Genomic DNA, 25,043 nt, shown 5'->3' on the forward strand with positions numbered 1-25,043 from the left:
CGTGCTTCTGTTGGCAGATTTCTGCTGTTACTGTTACCAAGTTACTAGCCTTGACAGCTCGTTACAGAAAAGACTCGACTTGACCTTCATAATGCCACTCGATACACTCAAGCCGTGTTCTAAACCCACCAATAAAAATGAATACCCATCGAATTTCGGAATATCTTTTTCAAATGCTTAATAAGTCATTTACTGAAAATTATTTGGGCATTCACATTCTGAGTTGGAATCAAAAGAAAAGAATTTTTCAAATCAATCTAAGGTGAACAGAATCATTTAGGTCAAAAGGTTAGGCAGAAATAATGCTTTTAAGTGAATTTTTGGGCTAACTTACAGAAACTGAGAAAATTTCTAAATAACAACAATTGCCATGGGAATTGTGGCTTCAAAAACTTGAGACTGATAGCTGCAATGCAAACTTATGATTTAAAAAACTCATTAAATTCAAAGTCATACCACACAAGGTTGCACAGTTGAGAGTGGCTTATAGAAATGACTATTAAATAAATTAGGGAAGACTCATAGAAACATGCATTTATGCCAGGAAAGCCCACTTTCGTCATACAACCAGGAGATTGGTATAAGAGAAGGTCGCTCAAGGGATATCACACTATTTCTTTATCTCTTGGGCTTCCTTTGACTTTCCTTCATTAGACTACTAGTATTTCAAGTACAGTCAGGGTCCCACATCAGTTTCCACAAACTGTTTCCTTGCCTCTATGTTCTGTGAGCAGAGCATCAGCCTTTTCGTGAATAAAAATTTGGTAAGAAGAAGTAAGGAAATAATTCATCGGATGCTACATGTGGGGCATGTTTCTCTATGGAAGCGAGGCTTGGACGTTGGCAGCAGCAGACAAGTCAAGAGTGGAAGTATTCGAAATGTGGAGCTACCAATGAACGATGAAGATAAAATGAATCGACCAAGTAAGTACTGAGAAAGTGCTAAAAAGAGTGGGAGAAAAGAGAAGTCTTCTAAAAATCTTAGAGAAGACGGGACACCTTAGTTGGCCACATGATGAGGCATCGTTGCCCAATCAAAACAATCATAGAAGGACAAATGGACAGGAAAAAGGGGAAGGGACAGCCCCGAATGAGTTACATAAGAGAAGTTATAAAGGATGTAAAATAGAAGAAATATGTCACTATGAAAAGGCTATCAGATAAGAGAGAGGAATAGAGAGCTGCGTCAAACCAATCTTACAATTGTTAGCTTATGATGATGATGAAGTTAAGTATCCCAAGGTGACACAACGAGTCATGGAATATGACTTACCCTCCTCCAACAGTGAGCATCTTGGAATCAGCTGCCATGAAAAGCTCGGCAGCATGGTCAAAGTGATCACCTCCACGCTCCCCAGAAGTCGTCCGGTCCAATCCCACCCATGGGTAGCGATGCCTCTCCGGATACAGTGAGAACACAAATGTTTCTCCTGTGCCAAAGTAAGCTTGTCTGTTCCCTCGATCGTCCTTCAGGTTTCTCTCCACCCACCGTGTTGAACAGTAGGCCCCAAATATCTGGAAGAATAATGAAATTTTACAGGTTGAACAAAAAGCTCACGAGGATTTTTCCGGGCCTATGATTTTTACCAAGTTCCCTCTAGTTTGTCTCTGTTAGGATTTTGACTATTGACAAATAGAATACCACCTTCACCACCAGCAAAGCTAATGATGATGGCATAAAAAGTCGCTGAGGCTTTGACAACAGCCAAGAACCTAACCTGGAAGGAGTCTTGAAAGAAATTGCCGAAATTAAATTGAAGATTGCTTACATTATTAACGGGAACCATCATAATATAATTAAATCAATTAATTGTTCGTTCTTACTACTTTCAAAATGAAAAGATAGTAATGAAATTCTACCTTAATCTTACCCAATCATTATGACACAAGCAACAGTATTTTATTGAAAGAAATTTACATATTGGCAAACTATTGCTCGATTGCAAAAAGTAGCCATAGGAATAATTTGGTCCACAGAAAATTTATTGACAGTAATTTTCATCAACACCGTGGTATGATGACAGGAAAATCACCAACCTTGGTAGCTATGAATGCAAGTGGATAAGACTAAAGACCCTACATATAACATGCTCTTTAGAATATTTCCAGCTGTTAAATCATTTACTTATGTAATTTATCTAAATTTTTAAAGCCTAACCGTTTCTAAGAAGTTTTTTCTAGATAAAAAAAACAAAATTCCCTAGATAATAATTTAATAATTCCTAAATTTTAATTCTATCATGATTTTAATGATTGAATGAACTTTCTATTAGTCCTTTATCACAGCTATATTTATTTTATCGTTGTAATCAACATTATTGCTATGCTTATGCCAAGGTTGCCCAGAGAGAAAAGGCTTAAAATATCACTTTCAAATTGTGATTCCCAGAAAATATAGAATTCTAAATTCTCAGAAAGTAAAGCTCAATTTCTTTCACTGACAGTAGATTAGAAACAACCAGGAGTAAATATTTTGACATTTTTATCATACATTTTTTTTTTAAAGACATTTTCTTCATTGTCAGTGGAGTATCTTCCAGACAGTGTACTTAAAATTATGAATTATTGATAAGAAAATAAAAATAAATACAGGTTCATGCATAATACTCTTTGAAATACTTTGTTAGAAAAAACCTGATTCAGTTCTCCACCAATTCTGATATCCATTCTTATAACACAAGAAGGAAAAATGGCCTGCATTGTTTCTGTATAAGAACTGAAAGGTTGAAATGTGGCCCAAATGAAATGGGAATCAGAATTTACAATAAATTACCTAAGAAATTGAAAAATATCCAAAGTGCCAGTCTCCTCAAGGTAAAACTTAAAGACTTTTTACTGGAAAAAGTGTATTACTCTGTAAATGAATTTATGAGTGATGACTCTCTCGAGTCTTAAAGTATTTCTATTTCCATGTACAGTTTATACCACATATGTAAAGTTGTCTGTGTTTTTAATATTTATTTTTTTTAATCCATGTAATATGTATCTAAATTCCTCTTTTTTCTGACGTGCCATGTATCGGTTATGTTTTTCTATGTATCTGATCAATCATGGCAAATAAAGCATTATCATTATTATTATTATTAGTCTACACATTTGACAGGAAGAGGATCATAGATAAACCTACCTCCCCATTGCTGGTCTTCACAATGAGAATCGTCGGCTCATGCTGTTCCACCCGCACAAAAAAGGTAGTGAGAGAGCATCCATGCTCCTCGGTTGTGTACAACAGGATTGGCTGATACATGGTTATCCGTACAGGCAACCAAGACCAGAGAGTTATCAACTGTAAGATTGCAAGGAGAAATATGTCATCATAAAATTGAATCATTGAAGTTATTCCAATTATGAATTCCTGCTACTCCTATCAATTTTGAAAGATAATTTTTCCAATGGAAAATGGTTAGACAAATACACGGATTAAATTTTTTTTAATTCCTCACAATCAATTGAGGGTTTTCACATGCTTTCCATAAGAAAAAAACTTTATAACCCACAATACATATAATATATCCTCACACTCACACATACCAATCTAAAAACTAACAGCATTACAGGCACTGACTTTTTTTCTGCTGGAAAAACATGCAGTAAATTTTAACTGTTCCTACTGCGAGTCTCATAAATGTTTTATTCTAATGAGAAAAAAATTATGATAGTAGAATAAATACGTCAAATGAAATTCAACATGCCAATACTGGATGCTACAAATCATAGAAACTTAAAGCCAGGAAAAAAGAATATCTCAAATAGAAATTTTTGGCAATATTCACATATGCACACACTAACTCATTGCTTTTTTCTTCCATTTCATAAAAAAACAGAAATTACAACAGTCTGCACTAATACATGACCTTATTTGTTAAATAAAAATAAAGGAAAGGCCAACAAAAAAAAAACAATTACCAATGAGAGAAAAAGAAAATTAAAGTACATAGTTTGTCAATCAGAGCTAATGATTATTCCACAGTCATGTACCATACACTTAACTGCAAGGATTACATAGCAGAAAAAGGGGTCAGTAAGAGCTAATTTTCATTCATTACAGCCTGCAACTACAAATATTCGATTCCAAACTTGTACACAAAGATGACAAATGAAATACATTATGACAATACTGGATGCTTAAAAAAATAGAAACTGTGCCTAACATCAGCCAAAATACAGTGCAACACCATTAAAACGTTCACGGCAGAGTTGAATCTCCCTTTCCAGGTTCAGACCACAGCGGGATGGATCCACCGGTGGGTCAAACATAAGATCATCTTCTAAACCCTGCTCAGAGTTAGATGCACACTCTGCGGCCTCCCACTGATGGGAGTGGGTAGAGGCGAACAGGAGGAACTTAGGGCAGCCCACCTTTAGGCCCACTGAAGCAAGGGACTACCCCACAGGCCCTCCCAGAACAGTGCATCAAGAATGTTGCATGGGGCAGGAATGCTAATTTATGGACTTTCATAACCTGATCATTAAATTTATCACCAAGTATAGAATATACACCCCAGGTTTTAGGTCTTTAAATTATGATTTTGCTAAATGGAGATAGTTGCAAAAAGAAGAAAAACAGTAAATTTTCTAGTTCTCAACCATGTTAATTCATCCGTATTAGAAGAATACCTCAAAGGCCAATGTTAACCTGGTTGAAAACCCGAGAAGCATTCCTCAATATCGTACACCAAGAAAAATAAAAATCATTTAGTAAATTTGCTGTCACATAGGGAGGATGTTCAGAGTGACCCACAGGTGGGTTACATTGCAGTGAACGTTTCAATGGAAAATACAATTGATGCTTAATTCAAGGCCTACAATATTTTGAAATAAAAAGAGAACTGCTTTGACATTCAACACACTCAGACAAAGATGATTTACTCACAGCCTCCTGTTCCAAGATTTGCGAGTTGATGCATTGTATAGGATATGTGCCCATGGACGGGGCACGGGGCCCAGGTGAATGCGAGCCCTTAACACATTCAACAAAAGAATGGTGCACATCCACAAATTCAAATTCCACGCAGCGTTAAAAGTAAAATAACATAGATACAATAATATTATACAGTCACACAATGTAAACAAGTATTATATTTGCCATTTTATAAAGGATTTTCATTTAATTTGCCCATTCCTTCCCGATTCCATTTGTATTTCCTTCGTGGTTCATAAATAACCCTGCTGATACTTTAAACCTGTGACTAAAATCCTAAATTTCCCCACACATTCAAAGAGAAACTCTGAAAGTGGGATGTATTCATCTAATGTGGGATGTATGAAAGTGGGTATATTTAATGGTAAGCCTTCCATTACACCTAACTCAAGGAAAGAAACTCTGAAAGTATTCACTGAGGGTGAAATTTGTCATGAAACAATGTTTTGGCTTAGCTGGGATTTGAACCCAGTTCTCCGGATGTCAGGTCAGGTATGCTAATCAGTTACACCACTGAGCCATCATCTTCCTAGGCTAATTTCTAATGGTTTCTAGCCACGACCACAAAAACCAGTGAAAGATATACTGGAATATCGAGGAGGTGGCCACCTGTATGTCCTTGTCCTGTGACCCGCCTACAGATAGTGATGTCCCCACTTAGTACTCAGACCCTCTCGATAATTGCGGTTTAGCATAACCAGATTTTAACATCTCGAGTACACACACTGGCATAGGAGACAGAGATTGTGCTTATTAATGGACTAGTGCAAAGAAAAACCCTACTTTTGTCGCTAATCAGAGATGGACATTTTCAAAACACAGCATGAAACAAGTGTTTTGTACACAGCCATGCACACAAGTGCAAATATACAGTAACAGTGAAATTTTCCTAGGAATTAGAAGATCTGATTTGAATCCCAGCTAAGCCTAAATATTTTTTTTACGGAAAATTCCAAATATTTGCACTCAAGCACAAGACTGCATAAAAAATACTTATTTGATTCAGAAAATATTTACTAACCAGATACATAACCCAATGAAAAATAACTCCTACATAAAACTTAATCACAGTATAGTAAACCCCTAAGCACCACGAATAAGCTCCACTCTGTGCCTGGCATGACCTTACCGGCATGCTTATTTTAAGGGCAATAAAGGGCAAATTCCAATCACGTAAATCTGGCAGGGAATTGCAACCAGTGAGAATTTTAATCCATCAGCTAAAACTCAAATGAAATCGGGACTATCCAGTGGTTAACTTTTTCAAAGTCTTCATTTTTGCATTCAAAGTTTTTATGGAAGTTAACTCTAAATGCAAAAATTCATACAAAAATATCCCTTAGGGAAGAAGATGCCTTAATTGCGTAAATGGTTAGTCCACCATGGACAAAGTTAGGTGATCATGGTCAAATTTCAGGTCAAATCGATATTTTTCTTCAGCGGAAATTTCACTTTACTCAAATAAGATACAAACCTACTTGCTTATTTTGCCAAAGAACCCTCGAAATCACTGTGATCACTTATTCCAAGGGCAGAGAAGAAAAACGAGCACACTTTCAGAGCCAACAACACCCTGCTCAATCCACTGATTTCTTCCAACCGAGCAATTAATGATTTCTGGGAAGTTAACCTAGAATAGGGTGGTTTCATATTTTTTATTGCCTAAATCGAAAGATTATTACTCCTGGAGTGCGAATTTCATGCTCGTAGATTTTTGAATGACGATATCTATTTTTCGCGATTAAATGAAAAGTGAAAAATTTCAACTGCGCCAAAACGCGATGGCTCAGTAGGAATGATGGGAAAAGTCTGTGTGACGTATTTCTGGTTCCAGCTGTCGGCGTGTGAGGTGACCTTGGGGCGAGGCTTGAGCGCTTATACGACGCAGGCTGCTAGCAGGTAGCGCTTGGCTTAAAGAAGGATTGTTATTCCCCTATCAAACGAAGGAAACTTTCGGAACTTAGGTATTTTTAATGTGTGATTATTATGAGATGTTTCCCTGAGCTCTGTGCCTCATGCATGCATTGGTAATGTCAGACGAATTAAAACTCCAATCTACTCGTATAGAAACTAGGTCCCTGTGACGTCACGTGGAGTGGAATCGCATGGGCATCAATCTGGCCTTTTTCAAATGAGGTTAAAATTGACCGTGGCCATTCCTCTAAACTGGGATTTCTAAAACCAAATAATTTTTTTATTATGAATACACTAATGGTGGGTAAGGAATCGCAATCAATGCATTTTGTTTTCTTTGATGAAGGAAACTACCCTATACTTTTAACATATCTCAAAATGAAAAATAAAATTTTTTTTTTTTAACTATAAACTAATCATTAACTATTCCTCAAAGCATAGGTCTCCAAAATCCACAAATCATTCTTTGCAAGACAGCCTTGATAATGAAAAAATGTTGCATGGATGTGAAAAAAGGAGCCTGAGAAGAAGAGATAATGAAAGCATCTAGGGATGAGTCGATTCCACTTTTTTTCGATTCCGATTCCAATTCCGATTCCTTCAAATCGATTCCCGATTCTCGATTCCGATTCCATCGATTCTTATTCCTTCTAACAGGTGGGCTTTTGATTTATCTGTAGCATTGCTGTCATTAAAATTTAAGAATTGAATAGAATAAAATAACTGGGGATGGACGGATCCAGGATTTTTGGAGCCTGATCTTTCAAATCGGATATTTTCGATTCCAAATGCATTTTCAAACTCCTGCCATTAAACAAAGTCATTATTCAAGTTTATTCTGAGTACATACAATTAATGGAATGCTTTTTAGATTTTCATACACATTTTAATATTTTTATAAATCAAAAATCATTTTTTGCTTTCAAGTTGTTTTTTTAAAACATCTTAACATGCTCAGGACCTAAACTGTTATGCTTGTGTTTGGAAATGAAAATAGGAAAAATCTTAGGATGAACCACTGACCAGTGACCAGTGGCATAGCAAAAGGATCCTCCAAAATATAAAAACACAACTACTTTCCTTCATGAAAGGAAACAAAATATTTAAAAATCATGAATTTACAAAAATGAAAAAAATAATCTATAAAAAATATAATAAATAAAAAATAAGTTTTTTCTATTATGAAGGGTGTTAAAATTAGTTTGAAACCCTCTCCTTTGTACCCTGTTGTTTAAAAATTTCCCCTCTTGGTTTTGGACCACCCCTCAACAAAATTCCTGGCTACCCCCTGCCATCGACTGAATTCAAATTTTCCTCACGCACGTTTCGCCCGAATTTTACTTTCTCATCGCATACGGACTTGTGTTTCATCCGAAAATGCTTCAGTATGGTGAGGTGGATTTAGCACATCCTCGCGATAATTTACGCCATAGTGCACACACACTGCATTCATTGGTTCTCTATATCTCAATGGAAATGTTTATACACAATGAAAGACATTTTTATCGGTGTATCATTAAATTAAATTGCAACTTCGCAATCAGCAACACAATAGGGTAGTTTCCCTCATCAAAGAAAACGAAAGGCATTGATTGCGATTCGTTACCCACCATTAGTGCATTCATAATAAAATAATTATTTCGTTTTAGAAAGAACGGTTTGGACGAATGGTAATGGTCCATTTTTATCCTCATTTGAAAAGGGCCAGATTGGCGCCCATGCGATGCCACTCCACGTGACGTCACAGGGACCTAGTTTCTACACGAGAGGATAGGAATTATACATCGTCTGAGGTTACCAATGCATGCATGAGGCGCAGAGCTAAGGGAAACGTCTTAATAATCACTTATTAAAACTGGCTAAGGTCGGAAAGTTTTCTTCATTTGATAAGGTATTAATAATCCTTATTTAAGCCAAACGCTACCAGCCAGCAGGGTACTCAGCTACCCCCTAGCAGCCTGCATCATATCAGCGCCTCAAGGTCACCTCACAGGGCGGCAGCGGGAACCAGAAATACGTCACACGGAGAGATTTCCCGGCATTCATACTTACGAGTCGAGTTTTCGCGCGCTTGAAAATTTTCACTTTTCATTTAATCGCGAAAAATAGATATCGTCATTTAAAAATCTAAAAGCGTGAAATACGTACTCCAGGAGTAATAATCTTTCGATTTAGGCAATAAAAAAATAATAGGAAACCACCCTTTTAACAGTATTTAAAATGGCATTAACGTCACGTGCGACGAGGTGCTCAACCACTCAGCATGAGGGAGGGGTGGGCAGCAGAAGCGCGTAAAGGAGAGGTGGAGAGGAAGGAGCAGTGTCGTAGCCAGGAATTTCATTTAAACTAATTTTAAAACTTTTTGTAATCGAAAAAAACTTATTTTGCTTAAGAAAAATTTTGCAAATTCCTGAGTTTTCAACATTTTGTTTTCTTTTGTGAAGGACAATAATTTTGTTTTTATATTTCGGGTAGGGGGTGTCCGGACCCTCCCCCTAGATACGCCAATGGGAAGGAGCGCGTAAAGAAGAGGTGGAGAGGAAGGAGCGCGCTCCCTCCGTATTGCAAACAACGAGGCTACAAATGAGGTAGTCAAGGACGAACAAGCCAGATCTTGCGTCAGTGACGTCGTTGCCTTCAAAGCGAAGTCGGGCGCGCTATGTAATGTATGTAGTTGGCGTTTCCAATCCGTCTCTAATTGTTTGAGGGGTTGATGCTGCGCTTGTTTCTTTGAAAATTGTGCTGTTTGGACAATGTTGCATATCAGTAAAGTCTAATTGTAGAATTGTAGATAGAAAACTGAGTGGCAATCAATTAGAGCTGAAAAATAAACTGTAATATCGTCAGGAATGCATCTCGTTTGGTCTAATTCTTTTTTAAATCTCGTGCATTTCATTTAATTATCGAAGCTATCGAGATTTTTCGGGCCCAGAAAGTCACTTTCCTAGCATATGTCGTCTAGAAACGGAGAACTGAAGCAGGTTGGCCAAAAAAAGTCAGTTGGTGAGACGAGGTAGAGATTAAACACGCTTCAGTTATTTTCTTGTGATTTGTTAATTTCCTGAGAAGACAATGATTTATGGTCCGTGTGATTTCGGAAACGAAAAAAAACAAAAGAGGTACGAGCTGATGGACAGCCGAGGGTGGTTTTCTAAAATCTGCGACGTAGCTACTTTTGACGTGGTTATTATGCTACGGTGCTAAGATTAACCCGATGATTGTTCAATCTCTTGGGAAGAGTCACACTATGTGCCAGTCGTATTTTTCCTTTTTTATTTTCTGGCTGAAAATCCTGGCCACGGCTGAAATTCTACTCGTAACCTCTGCGAGAGCTTTCGAACAAAACGGTTCATGAATAGGACAAGAATCGCATGCGACGGCGCATTCGAAGAGAGAATTGGAACTCTTTCCACCATTATGGGGCGTTGCATTCACTGAAGCTATTATTTAAAATTTCGTATCCAGATCCGATGTTTTCCGCGACTTTAGATCCGATGTACCCGATGAAGGACAATATCCGCGGATATTTGGATCCGAGGTATCGATCCGACCATCCCTAAAAATAACAATAGCCGCGGTGGCTAAACAATAGTGTAGCGTTCATTGCGTCCATACCATAGAGCATCATAGAGCATACCATAGATTATTATCGTAGCATTCAGTGTCCTCCCATTCCTCTCTCGTCCATTTATCCTTTTTTATTTACTTTCATAATTGAATTTGGTTTAAAACATTCTATTGTAAATATCAGAAGTTATATACTTTAAGGGTTCACATGAATTCATCAATTATTTTTCAGCTTACAGCCGAAAATTAGTTGCTATTGTGGCAAGTGACTTGTCGTGCGTCATATTTTTAATTTGCCGCACCGTGGTTGAATCGTCTATTTCATCCAAAAGATGCATTTTTTCCGGTTTTATATTCAACAAATAATCTTCGCTCATCGGTGGGAACGGCTTTTTCCGGCTGTCAGTAGGGAAAATATTGAGTTTCCTTTGACGAATATCCCATAAGGAACCATGTCTTTCTGCTTCACCCGAGGTAAAGGAATATGGCGGACGGGCTGAAGTGCCACGCCCCCCTGGCTTCACTTTCCTACCGTAGGAGGGGTAGCTAACGCCCTCTCCAGATATTTGGGTCCGACGTATCCAATCCGACCATCCCTAAAAATAACAGTAGCCGCGGTGCCTAAACAATAATGTAGCGTTCATTGCGTCCATACATACCAGAGCAGCCTGGCGGGTGCGCGGTGGCGGCCGAACGCAACCTGTCGAGTCCACCCGGAGGCCGCGGCGGCTTATGCCAAGCAAGTATCAACTTCCTCAAGGGTTGCATTGATGAAACTGGGCTATACAAACGCGAATGTGTCTAATTTTTTTATTATTGACGCAGGCGCGTGCTAGTCTAAAAAAGTTAATTATATAAAAAAACCGCTCTCAGCGCGTATTTATAAGAAACTTTTTTTCACAGGTAAACCGGTTCTCTGCACGCTTTTATTTTCATCAGACTTCAAATAACATTCGAAAATAAAAACATACCTATCGATGTATTATACTTTAAAATTGGTGGTCCAGATGAATTCTCCGAATGTGATTCATAATCGCAATAATTTGATTTGCCATGACCAGCGTTTAATAAAGAACGAAAAACGCATGCAATGCTTCCCGAACCCGTGGTTTCCAATTTTTTTCTCTGAGAGTTGCTCATAAACACGAGGCATTTCAGGGTTCGTCGGTTTGTCGCTCTTGCCGACATTTTCATGTTTCCGAGGACTCTTAGGCATGTTCGTCGCAGCACCCGTGTGCAGTGGCAGATACAGAGAAAATTCAAGGGTGGGGCGCAAAAGACATCTTGAGTTACCTTTACTTTTATCGCAATAAAAAATAATCAAGTCACATGCAGAGCTTCAGAAATTTTAACTAAAGTGATTTAACACACATTCAAGACAATGCCATCTTATGATATAAAAAAGTTAAAATTATGGTTCTGCTATGTTTGGCAATACGGGTGGCCCCGCAAAGGGGGGGCGCGCGCCCCCCATCTGTATCCGCCACTGCCCGTGTGCCAGGCGTATTCTCCGCGCGGGCAAGGCTGACACCGCGGCCGCTTAGGTGTGTGGCAGCCTTTATGCCCCAAACTTATAGTCTATGCTCATAACATATATCTTCCTGGAATCGATGGAATCGGAATCGACTTTAGGCGATCGATTCTCGATTCCGATTCCGTGCCCGAGAATCGGTGGAATCGAGAATCGACATTTGGAATCGACTCATCCCTAAAAGCATCATAACCATAGAGATGTGGGTGTGGAGGAGGCTATAGAAAGTGAGATGAGGAGATGCATTTTGTTTTCTTTGATGAATCAGAATTCAGATGATGGAAAGAGTTGGGAGGGAAGAAAACCATAAAGAAGAGAAAGGGGAATTGGATTGGGCATATTTGAGCATGGAAGGATATTTTCAATGCAGTAGTTGTGGGAACAGGATGGTACCATATTTGGAGGAGGTGACCAACAGCTATGGTCATTTGCACCAAAATAGTACGGTAGGGAAAGAAGGGTGGAGAGAAACATGTTGAAGGCATCAGCAAGGGCGGATCCAGGATTTTCTTAATCGGGGAGGCAAACAGTCTTCTCATATTTGGGATTACGAACAACATGCAACATTACTGCACAGGATACACTCCATACTCCGTAACACAAAACAGAACAAAAGTAATGATATCACGGCCATATTCTTAAAAGATAGAAAACCCCCTGAAATCCCCTCCCCCGAAATTCACCAATAGGCATCAGCCTGCTCTTCTCACATTCCCTGCGGTGGATTTTCAGTCGAATTCACTCACTTTGCCAAAGTGTTTTTCCTTTCGCTTCAACATTTGGATCCTTTTCCATTTAGTGTATTTAGAGAAGTCTGTTGACCAATCAAATTATTAGTTCATAACTTTCAGTCATAATGACAGATGCGGCTTGGCATGAATTTTACAATAATTGCTAAATGCAATTCTGAAATATTTACATGTTTATTCATACTGTAAAATTTTATTTTTGCATACAAATGATCCATTACAAAGCAGCAATCAGGCCATACATTTCAAATTACTGTGGTAAAACTGGGTATAAAATAGCAGCCATAGTATGAATAAACATGTACGTATATATTTCAGAAGGAGGGGATCAGGCAGTCTCTGAAAAATCACAAGGATTTGAACCATGGCCCACAGGGTGGGAATCCAGTACTCTAGCCACCACAGTGACGGAAAAGTGGAAGAAGAAAAGAGACAAGGAAGAAGATGGCGTAAAATGACTGATGAAGTGTAGATAAACAGAAGCTACGGAGGAGGAGGCCTAGGACAGGCAGAGGTGGAGACAGCTTTGGTGTTCGGGAACTGCCAGTGAGCAGACAACCCGTTCATGATGAAGATGATCATGATGATGTGAAAAGAAATAGAGACCTATCCATGAGAATAAAATAAAATGGTAAACTTCCACACAATTTTATTTACAAAGTACCGACCCGGTTTCGACACGTAGTGTCATTATCAAGGTACCAATTTGGCTTTCCAAGTTCTATTTATACCGTCCAGCAAGAGAAGGGTGGGGGGAAAGGATAGCAAGGGAGGGGGGAGACAGTTTGACTAAAAAGATGCCTAATAGGGAAGGAGGAGAGGGTGTTACGACTTCTCTTCCTACCTCACCGATTCACTGATTTACGTAATCCCTAGTCCCCCCCTCCCCCTCCTTCAAAGACCTTCCCTATTACGCATCTTTTTAGTCAAACTGTCTCCCCCCTCCCTTGCTAGCCTTTCCACCCCACCTTTCTCTTGCTGGACGGTATATATAGAACTTGGAAAGCCTAATTGGTACCTTGATAATGACTCTACGTGTCGAAACCGGGTTGGTACTTCGTAAATAAAATTGTGTGGAAGTTTACCATTTTATTTTATTCTCATGGATATAAAACATTTCCACCAGATATCGCCAGACATTGTGAATTGTGTTAGAGACTTATACTCCAAGGAACAGTATACAAATATAACATGAGGTCAAGAAGATAACTCTTGAATTGAAAACATGATTGAGGAACGCCAACACCTACCTCACGTATGGTCATTGTGTGGGACATCATCTGCACGTTGACTTGAGACTGGCTAGTTGGCAGGTTATCAGAGGAACGAGAACGCACAAGCTGCCGATTGCCACTCAGCAAATTGCGGCTGCGCAAATCCATTTCAGTTTTTACAAAAACCCTAGAGATATATACAGATCTGAGGGCACGAATTCCAAATGCAGTTCTCAGCAGTTTGGATGGAGTAACCTGGAAAAATTGCATGCTGTAATTAATGTGACAAATCATTTCCTTGATATCAGCAATCAAAGACTACAAATATGTTTTAAAGAAGCCAGCAAGTCATGGTAATACAATAAACTACATATACCTGGCAAATTCAATTCATTATAATCTGCCAAATAATCACAATACTCCATAATGAATTAAACTAGTTTAAGATAGGAAATACCAAAATGGCAACAGTATATTTGAAAGGGAAGAAGAGGAAAAGCAAATTGTAAGCTAAAAACTTATAAATTGAAGTACAAAACATGTGAATGATATTACAAAGGTTAATTAAAAAAAGTAGGAACTAATAATTACAGAAAATTACCTTTATTTGAGCACATTTAAAGGAGACAAATATGAAGAGCCAATGGGAGAAAATATGCACAGCAGTTATTACCTAATATGCATGACCACCAGGATTTGTAACTGATAAAAATACCAGCTGAGAGAAACAGTGGTATGTTTGAGACATTTTATCTCCAGAAATGCACATTGAAATCCACTATAGCAATATACAGGTTTCCACAACGCTACAATTGCAATGAGTGAAGTGTAATCATGTAATACATGATGGTTTGTGAGAGAGATGTACCTAAATGCTGATATCTTCTTAAATAACCTAGACGGCACTCATTGTATTGGTGCGGGTTACATCAGTTAAATTGGATTGGCTTCACCATTTATTAATGATAAATGTACTGAGGAGAATTGATCATTGTGTTTAAATAAAAAAAAATATCCCTACGTAATTGAATACATAGTTCCATTTTTAACAATTAAAACTGAGCCCTTGATAGTTCCCAAATCGTTATTTGACATCGTTTTCCTTGATCATCAAGTGAACTGGAAACCAAGTTAACTTTAATACTGACAGTTTACATAGAAAATGCCTAAAATTTGACTCTGTTATTAGAAGTTCCATAAATCTGCCACCTAATGATGGTTCAGGCTTTTCTCACAGCAGTGGCACAGCAAGGGGGGGTTTGGGGGATGAAACCCCCCCACAGAACTCAGAGAAATTTTAAAATTTAATCCATTTTACTTAATTTCATTAATATTACTTATAGAATAGAGTGAGGATTAATAAAATATCCCACAGAAAGTCGTAAAAGTCACCATTTTGAACCATTTATCTTAAACATTCCTGGGGTAGGGCACCCGCACCTCCCGTATTCCATACCCCCCCCAGTATCAGTTGCTCCTAAAACCCCACCTAGCCTTAACTCATAGCTGCACGCCTGTCCCACAGTACAAGGGTCAGGAGGGAATCAAAAGGGTCTACACGCTCATCCCCTAAGAGTCCTTTGAATATTTCTGCTCACAGTGGAAGATTGTTGATATAGCTGCCCAAGCAGAAGGGTTGGACAAATGAGAGGTATTTCTCAAATTTGGCATCCAATGCTAATGAGTTAGAGATTTTCTTTTCTTTCTCATTTGATAGAGAGAAACTTATATACAATGTTGATCATGAATTCTCTATTCCTCACTCAGCAGGCAAACTGGCATCGCTAACCCCAAAACATTTCAAGTTCAGACGTAACCTTCCAATGGATAACTTACTACAGTACAATATTTATGAAACCATATCATAGTGTTCATGAAGGGAAACTTAAAAAGGGAAACTAAAGAGCAATTAAATTTAGACCTGGTCATAGTTTTTATTTTTCTATGCTCACTTTACGGCCTGAGATTTTCCCTGATATGCAGTCTCTTTCAAAGTAAAAAACTGATGTTACTCAATATGCATTACTAGTACCTCAGATTACTAGGCTCTTGAATATTACTTCAAATTCAACACTGAATATTGTTTACATTAAAAAGCAACCGCAGGAATTGTGTCTAAAAGAATATTCAACTTTACACAGCCAAACCTAAATTTGAAATGAATTTAAAAGGCATATCAAAAAAGGGCATCTCATCAGATTATGAATATTGAAGGTTAATTATGAAATGGCAATGTATGCCAACTAAGATGTATACTTTTAAGGCTTACTCATCTCATCTAATATATATGTACTAAGAATTAATGAGAAAATATTAAATATGTAAAGCTTCTATCACAAAGCTGACTTGTATAAATTCATTCACGTAAGCGGAATTTATAGCTGAAAGAATACTATGCCATGTCATAATAAACACTAGTAAAAATTGTAAAAATCCAAAATCAAACAGAAATCAGTCAGCCTCCAAAAACAATCGTATATGTATATGCAAAAGAGAGGGTCAAAGAGGTTATGTTTTCCTATTTAAATCGTTTGAATAAATATCTAAAATAAAACATTGCAATAGTCTTTTTATAAAGCACACAAAGTGGCCATTCATCACGTATTTAATCAAAAGTTTGCATACTCCACAAGTATGACTTGATCTAATTCAAACTCAGCTTTTAACTTACTCTTCCAAAGAACATAAAGAGCACAAACTGAGCGCGGAAGACCAATGTCATGCAGGAGAAAGACCTTTCAATGTATTTCACATTTAATTGCCCAGCTACATTACCAATTAGATTTACTGTCACACCACAAGAAGGAAATTTCAATGAAGAGAAGAAGTAAATCCAAGGAAAACATCTAACATGATGGAAGGTTGCTATGTTATTCCTTATATGCCATTTTCCAGGAAAGGAGCATGATTTCACATCAAATATCCAATACAACAATCCCATACAGCATACTTTTTCTAAGAACAAATCAATGGCATCCTTAAAATTCCCTAATGAAATATTCACTTCTTTCTGTCCACGTTAAGCAGAATAAAATGAGGAATAAACAGATTAAATTCTTTTGTTTTGATATTAGATGAAGGATTCATTAGATAGTAGAACTGATATTGTACTATTGCTAGAAATGGGCTTATTTTCGAAAAAAAACTAGACTTGCAGTTCTAAATATTGATTCATGTATGCAAGGCAAATAATAATAGAAAAATCACCACTAATGTAGTAGAATTTATAATTTTGAATATAGTCATAGAATAGAAATTTTTGTAATGCAGTGGAACATAATTTTACCTCCAATCAGCAAAGGGCTATGGGAAGAGAAATCAACCAAGAAGAATTGATTTACTGTTCAGACTACACCTATTTTTATGCAAATTTGAAGGGTTCTAAATAATCAAATCCAACTAATTATGATCAAGAAGGAAATAAAAAACTGAAACGGAGCAACGTTCAGGTCAACTTCACACAATGCAATATTAAAATGATGAATTCAGCACTTATTTCTAACTAATGCCACTACTTACAAGCATTCTTATGATAATCAACTATGACAAAGCACTATTACAACAAATATAAAATAAAATATTCCGTCAGAAATGATAGGACTACGAAGCATAGAGCCAAGAGCTTAACCAATGGAACTGGTAGGTTGGCAACTAGTAATTCAGGCAAATCAAAGAAATAAAAAATGCTAAAGGGGTATATTTAGTCCCCTACCTTCAAGTTGCGGTGACAGACAACTCCAATAATGCACAAGAAATGAAAATTAAAATTACAAACACATGGAGCATAAGGAGGAATCAATTCATGGCTACATCTCCTAGTCAAGGAACTGGGGACAGAATTTGCATGCAACCAGCCCAATCAAATATTTTCTCATTTTGTAAGACACAATCAGACAGCTACATATCCAAATATTACAGTGCACTGAATTTTAGATAGAAGAGTAAAAAAAAAGTCCAATGGTGTTTGATATCCTCTAGAAGTTATTCCAATGAGTTAATAACATGAGGGGAATAAAATTTTAATTCAGTGACAATGGCTCAGATAGATGTCTGTTCTCAATTACACAGGATTTTAATATAGATATGAAGAAAGGCAAACATATGATGACTATTAATTATAGATTTATGAGCAAATAAGGGAGAGCTACACTTAAAAATTTAATATACTTCAGCAATAATGAACACCAATTATAGGCTTAACATGAAATTTATAAATATATTCATGTAACCACTAAGGAACTAAATGAGAACGAATTTATTAGCCAAAATGAAGTGTTAATGATCAATAATGTTACATATAATTCCTCCAGTGATTGGTCAATACTCTGCTTTGTAGACAAAAAATAGCATAAAATGTCTAAGTGACAGTGATGCTTATTTTAAAGCCGATGTTAACAGATGGTTAATACAATTTATTGATTATATTAATTTTTATCATGAGAAATGTCTACATTTTACACAGAGGAAATTATTACATTAAGCATTCAAACAAAATTTCTTTGATACCACATGAGCAAAAATCTATCACAGCCTCGGACACATTTTCATAAATATAGCTAAGACCAAAACCAAAGATCAAAAACTGGGATATGTTCATTACAGACAGGAAATAATTGAAGCAGATTCACTGTACATGGGGAATAGTTACCACAAGAAGCACTACTCGCTATGACATCACATGAAGTTAAGAGGCACACACAAAAATCAACAATCTAGAAGGAAAGAAAGTGAACATAATGTTGAAGAGTTACAATACATTACTGCAGTGAATAGGATGCATTCGATATATGTAAAACAGTGACATAGTGATGGTCCCCATACACCAGGAGAGACCAAAGAAAACATTAATACACAGGCCCACCCAAGGGAATTTGAGAGGGTTGTTAGAATAAAAGAGAGATAATCTGCAAGAATGACATACCGGCATTTGGCGGCAGAATTTGTTGAGTGCTGCCTCCACCCCATTCACGGCAATTTCTTCGAGCCATGACGAGGAGCAAGTGTTGGATGAGGATGGAATCGTGGGGTGGGCGGACGTGTTGGAGCCCGGAGCGTGGACGGGGCTGGAACTGAACGGTGATGAACCAGAGTGTTTGTGGAACAGCAGAAGGATGGCCATGGCAACCCGATAATATACCTTTATTCCCTCATTGAGGAAGCAGTCAATCACCCTGACCTGCAATCAAGTAGAAGCAAAAGAATAATCCTCAGACAATGTATACATGTGTGTAATATAAGTTTTCCTTTTTTCTCTATGAATTCTTCAATCCCTTACACTGAAATGATGAACCTAGCTCATCAAGAACTTCCAATGCCAAATCGCACAATGACGAGTGTAGCTCGTCAGACTTTCCTAATTTTAGCACTACATATTTAGGGGAACAATATAAATATTTTGAAAGTTTATCAATATTAAAACATCCATAACATACATAAAGAACTCATATTTCATGAAACATGACGCACTGGAAGTAATAAAATGATTTTATACTAGTAGTGATATCTGTTTTCCAGATGTATTTAATTAGATACATACTTTACAAGATGAAATAATAATCACTTTTTATTTCACTACATGGAGTTCTTTTTTTGCATGATAAGTTCCCTATTATACAGTGACCACATCAATTTAGACCATCGTTTAATCTTGCTGCAAATAAAATGTTTGGTCAGATCTAGTAAATAAAGTATGTATAAGCTTTTTCTGAAGAAACATCAGACCAATTACCAAATTTGTTTACTTTGTCAATCTAGAGTCGGCTTCAGTGCAATAAACTTGTATCTATACAGTCTAAATGAATAAAATTGATATGGATATGATCTCAATGGTATTGGATCGCAGAGTTTTTCATTAGAATCAACTCACCAAGTGATGAAAAGGAAGGCCTTGGAATATCCACCACATCCAATCTTGGAACATATGCTCCACTTTGGTATTGCTTGGGCACTGGCGTAACAAAAAACTCGTTGCAGATTTCTACAGGAAAGAATGAATCACATCAATAAAATCTAATTGGCGTGATATAAATATAACTACGAATGTTGAGAGAGCTACACATTAATAATCATCTTCCTCAAAAACACAAGCAAGTTCACACTTACCACATGCTTTTTGCTAACTTGCATTGCTGTCCTCCATGTAACTTCATAGAGCAACTTTGTCTGAGTGATGAATGTCTCCTTGGCTTTTGGGTCTGATTTGACCAAACTAGTCATGCAATTGTAACATTCTTCCTCTGAAAATAATGGAGAAATAACAGTTTAAATTTATATACAACAAAAAACTCCATCATACACGATGAATTCTTGCTAATAATGGGAAAAAAACATTCCTATCTGACGACAATACCTGCTCTTGAAATTCATTTAAGTATTAATATTACTACAAGAGGAACCATGGAACAAGGATTACCCCAAATATTATTCATCTCATCACATGTAATAATGACACTTTGAAAAATAATTAATTGAAAAAATTATATTGCCAAGAGCAAGATTTTTATATTTCCTCACTTCTGAATATGCTACAGAATCTGTAGTTTAATAAATATATTAATGTTCAGGGAAAGTATCAGTGCATGTGAAAACAAGGAAAATGACCATACCACTCATGAAATGCAGGAGTATGGCAGCGATTGGAAAGAGGGTAGGGCTGAATGTGATGTCGGGGCAGGAATATCCAATCACAGCGACCACCCTCTCCGCTATTGTCTTCCCCTTTCGTGATAAGTGATACACCAGGCAATGTGAGCCCTCCACAAATGGTGGCAGCATGACTGATTTTTCTGGTAGGTCTGCAATAAAAAAAAGAAGAAACAAACTAAGACAAAATATTCCAGCATAACAATGATCAAAAATCATAGAAAGTAAAATAATTTTAGAGAGTGGAAGTGCAGCAGTACGAAATCTTATATTTGATGAATACAATGGAGGCACAATAGTTGCTCTTTTTGTGCTCAAACCATAGTGATGATATTGGGCATGTAGCTAGGGAGGGGGGGGGGGGGGGCTTTAGGGGCTTCAGTCCCCCTTAAAATAATTATTTCTAGCGAACCGAAAGCCGAATGCAGGCAACCAGCCTACCCCCGTGGCTCTCCCCCAAGCAAATTTCTGACTAAGTGTCTTGACATGAATATAACTATCGACTCCACTAATATTTTAGCACAAAGATGAAACTACATTTTTCCAATTGGTAATAGGATATGTGTCATTTAAAATTAAATAAATAATTTAATTACCTACTTGAATGATATTTTTTATTCCAGTAATCCATAATGCAATGAAGAACTAAAAACTTTTCTTGAATTCATTTTCCAAGCTGCATTCAAATCTACAAAGCTAAATTAGATCATCATCTCGGTTATGGACAACCCTTTAGAAGTTCTAGCTCGTTAGTAGTTTTTTCTTAATTTTTCTGGACTAGCAAGAAACTTATTAGGTGATACACAATCAGAGCGGCTGGAAAAGATGAGAATGATCCCATATGGTTTAGACTTGGATAAAACTACAGATTTAGAAGGTCCATGACGACTTAGGGTCAATTTGGTGGGGAAAATGACGATTTAGGAAATAAAATGGGACAAGGCAGTAGAGAGCAACAGTATGAACGAAATAATTCATGAGTGACGAATACAAATCATGAAATTGTTACTACAACAAGAAAGTGGTTTAACCAGGTGGGTTTTTAAGATTTTCAACTCTCTACAGTCCGCAATGGGTGCTCAGTGTCCTCTTTCAAATCGATCAAGTAAAAAATAGTTTTATTTTAGTTACAAGTAACTAAAAATGACGTTCGTATAAAGTTTTTTTGTTTTAAAAATAAACCATAGTCTGTATGAATAATCTTCTTACTTTGGTAAGAAAAATAATCACAACAGAGGGGTAATTTCAAACTCTCTCCACTTCCTAGTTGGATAAGTGGATATAAATACGAAATAATAGAATGTACACACGCTTCAAGCGATCCCATATGATTTAGTATAGCTAAAAAAAGTCGTTCTCTTCGGCTAACTCTCCCATTGTTACATCGAAGCGAAATCCCTGATCTTTAGTATCGCGGATGAGACCGTCCCACGAAGGCTAGGCTGGGACGAGCACACATAAATCAACCAAGGGACAACATGGAATTTGCGCCAAGCGGCGAAATTGACGCCAATTAACGAAAGCGTCATTCGACTGCCTCTTTTTCCATTAAACGATCCCCTGGAGACCGTTTCAGCCGACGCGGGCATGAAGCAATACAGCCCGTGAGGATGGGAACGACGCAAGGGGCTATGCACCTCATATGACTCGCAGAGGCAGATTTCTCGATGGCAATCAAACTATAAAGAAGGGATGGTCGGATCGGATACCTCGGATCCAAATATCCGCGGATATTGCCCTTCATCGGATACATCGGATCCAAAGTCGCGGAAGACATCGGATCTGGATCCAAAATGTTAAATAATAGCTTCAGTGAATGCAATGCGCAATAAGATTCTATCTTCGAATGCGCCGTCGCATGCGATTCTTGTCCTACCCCTGAACCGTTTTGTTTGAAAGCTCTCGCAGGGGTTACGTAGCAGAATTCCTGCCGTGGAAAATAAAAGAGGCAAAATACGACTGGCACATAGTGTGCCTCTTCCCAAGAGATTGAACAATCATCAGGGGAATCTCAGCGTCGTAGGATAATAACCACGTCAAAAGTAACTACGTCGCAGATTTCAGAAAACCACCCTCGGACGTAGAGGATTTCCAGGGAGGGACGAACCTAAGTGGAGGGTTTCAAACTAATTTTAACATCCTTCGTAATCGAAAAAAACTTCATTTTTCAAAGAAATCTACCGTAAAGTCATGATTTTTCAATATTTTGTTTCCTATTATGTAGGAAAGTCATTGTGCTTTTATATTTCGGGGGTTCCGGACCCCCCCGGACTTCCTTCTCTCGTTACGCCACTGGTCAGTGGTTTATCCGAAGATTTTACCTATTTTCATTTCCAAACCCAAGCGTAACCAATTTAGGTCCTGAGCATATAAAGATGTTTTTAAAAATAACTTGAAAGCCTATAAAAATGATTTTTTAATTTATAAAAATATTAAAATGTGTATGAAAATCTAAAAAAGCATTCCTTTGATTGCATGTACCCAGAATAAACTTGAATAATTACTTCGTTTAATAGCAGGAATTTGAAAATGCATTTGGATTCAAAAATATCCGATCCGAAAGATCCGGCTCCGAAAATCAAGGATCCGATCCGATTCCGGATCCGAAAAAAATCCTGGATCCGTCCATCCCCACTACAAAGCCAGACGCTTTTCCTCAGCTCACGAAATTATACCCTTTTACGAAGGGAAACTGGGATAATATTAGAGTCGAAGAACGGGGCTGCAACCTGAAAAATAGGTCCGACCAACTTCTCGACCGGTCTTTTTTGGTGACGAATTATTCGCGTAAAACTCATGAAATCTCTTGAAATTTTTCGGGTAAGCAGATTAGAGCCTGTCCAACATTTTCATGTGTCACTAACATAAAAAAATGGACCTGAGAAAATACTGACGGAAAAGAATTTTTTATAAATTGGAATAACAGGAATACGTTGACAACCATCTACTTTATACACGCTGAAAATTTCAAGCTGATAGGTCAAGTTTCAAGCGAGTCATCCGTCACCAGAAAAATCCCGGACGAATTGGTGCTATATGGTACAACACCAGCACATCTTGTTAAATATGAAAAGCCTCCGTGATATTCCTTCGGTAAAATGAATATGTATCAAAAACGAAGAAAAGAATCATGACTCAACTTTACGCAAATCGAATTTTCCCACTCAAAATAAGTTATGTATAGAAAATAACCCATGCAAAATTAATCCTTAGCTAAAAGGAGGATTAATGACAACGCCATCAAATCTTCGGACAATTGCAAAAATGAGATCACGAAAATAAAAAGTTACAAGTCAGAAATTTTTCCAAAATTTATCGAGTTTACGAATAAACTACTTAGTAAGCTGCCAAAACTGTTGAGAGAAATTCGGGAGTAGCCAACAAACACGAGGAAATTCAAGAGCGACTCTCGGTTGACAATTTAATTTAGAGAAGAAAATGCAAGGAAGGGACAGGTGCAGTATTAATGGTATAAGTGATAGAAATATATCGGTACAAAAAAATAACCATTGTGACATCAAAGAATTGAAGAAATGGTAGAGATGATTTATCCGGTGGCGATCAAAATTAATCTACAGTAATTATCCATCGATCACGGTAATATTTCGTTGAGAATTCCTTCGATCACCGAAGAAATGTCGAAGAAACATTATTCAGGAGCAATTCAATTAATTTTACGATCAGGAAACTTGGGTTACCCAGTGAGAGCTATTTCATTCATACTGTCATGTCACAGAACGCCATCTACTCCAGGACGATTTCTTTCAGTTAATTTCCTCTGACAACCTCTATAAGCACTCGACTTTGTAGGGTAGGATTTATATCGCAAGTACAACGTGAGAGTACATGAGAACTGGGAAATCAGTCATATGCGAGTCTTAATATTGAGAAAAAATAGGTTAAGTGAAATCCATAAAATAATATTCATTACGTTCGCTCGCGTCTTCCACTGGGATTAATCTTTCTTAATACATTTATTTCATCCATCTGCATAATTTATTACATACAGTAAGCATCAGCAATAATAGAAATGATTTAGGCACCCAAGAGAGTAACCTTTCGAAGGTGTTGCCATTCCATTGAAACGGCAGCACAGACGAGCATAAATATCTAAGCATCAAGGACAGTTTATGCACAGAAAAGTGTACATTGTCACAAAAATATCAAAATAAGTACACAATGACAACTAAATAGATATCATTACAGCAAAAAATAATGGATTGATCATTCTTAGATGCGGACATTCAGGAAGTCGACTTGTATTCCATATGAGTCGACTTGCCTCGGAGTGCAACTAGAACTATAAATCGTCGCAGCGGCACGCATGCAACATTTATCCCGGTAAATGCGACTTCCGGGAAATACGTATTCATTTCAAACGAGAGCGCTTTGGAAACGTGGATCAAAATCGGCAACTTACACGCAGCAATTAGCTTTCGCAATATCCTTAATAATTTGAGCGCGCATAATAACGTTTCCGCCGAAGACAGCGTAAACAAAGACCT

At 37.4% G+C, this 25,043-nt stretch overlaps 1 protein-coding gene across 2 annotated transcripts in view; it reads right to left on the reverse strand.

Moving 5' to 3' along the window:
- The window catches only part of LOC124167555 (GTPase-activating protein skywalker), a 141,201-nt gene that overhangs the window by 7,337 nt on the left and 108,821 nt on the right, over positions 1 to 25,043 (reverse strand). The window contains exons 4-11 of one of the 2 annotated variants that reach the window (XM_046545517.1): positions 20,502 to 20,690; positions 19,999 to 20,132; positions 19,763 to 19,873; positions 18,818 to 19,072; positions 13,933 to 14,151; positions 4,874 to 4,960; positions 3,128 to 3,286; positions 1,274 to 1,515 (exon numbers count right to left, since the gene is read on the reverse strand). In XM_046545517.1, coding sequence (XP_046401473.1) covers positions 1,274 to 1,515; positions 3,128 to 3,286; positions 4,874 to 4,960; positions 13,933 to 14,151; positions 18,818 to 19,072; positions 19,763 to 19,873; positions 19,999 to 20,132; positions 20,502 to 20,690 — 1,396 coding nt within the window. The remainder of the gene's footprint in view (positions 1 to 1,273; positions 1,516 to 3,127; positions 3,287 to 4,873; positions 4,961 to 13,932; positions 14,152 to 18,817; positions 19,073 to 19,762; positions 19,874 to 19,998; positions 20,133 to 20,501; positions 20,691 to 25,043) is intronic. The other variant, XM_046545518.1, reaches the window with a different exon arrangement.

Source organism: Ischnura elegans, chromosome 11 (assembly GCF_921293095.1).
Source record: "Ischnura elegans chromosome 11, ioIscEleg1.1, whole genome shotgun sequence".
NCBI lineage: Eukaryota > Metazoa > Arthropoda > Insecta > Odonata > Coenagrionidae > Ischnura > Ischnura elegans.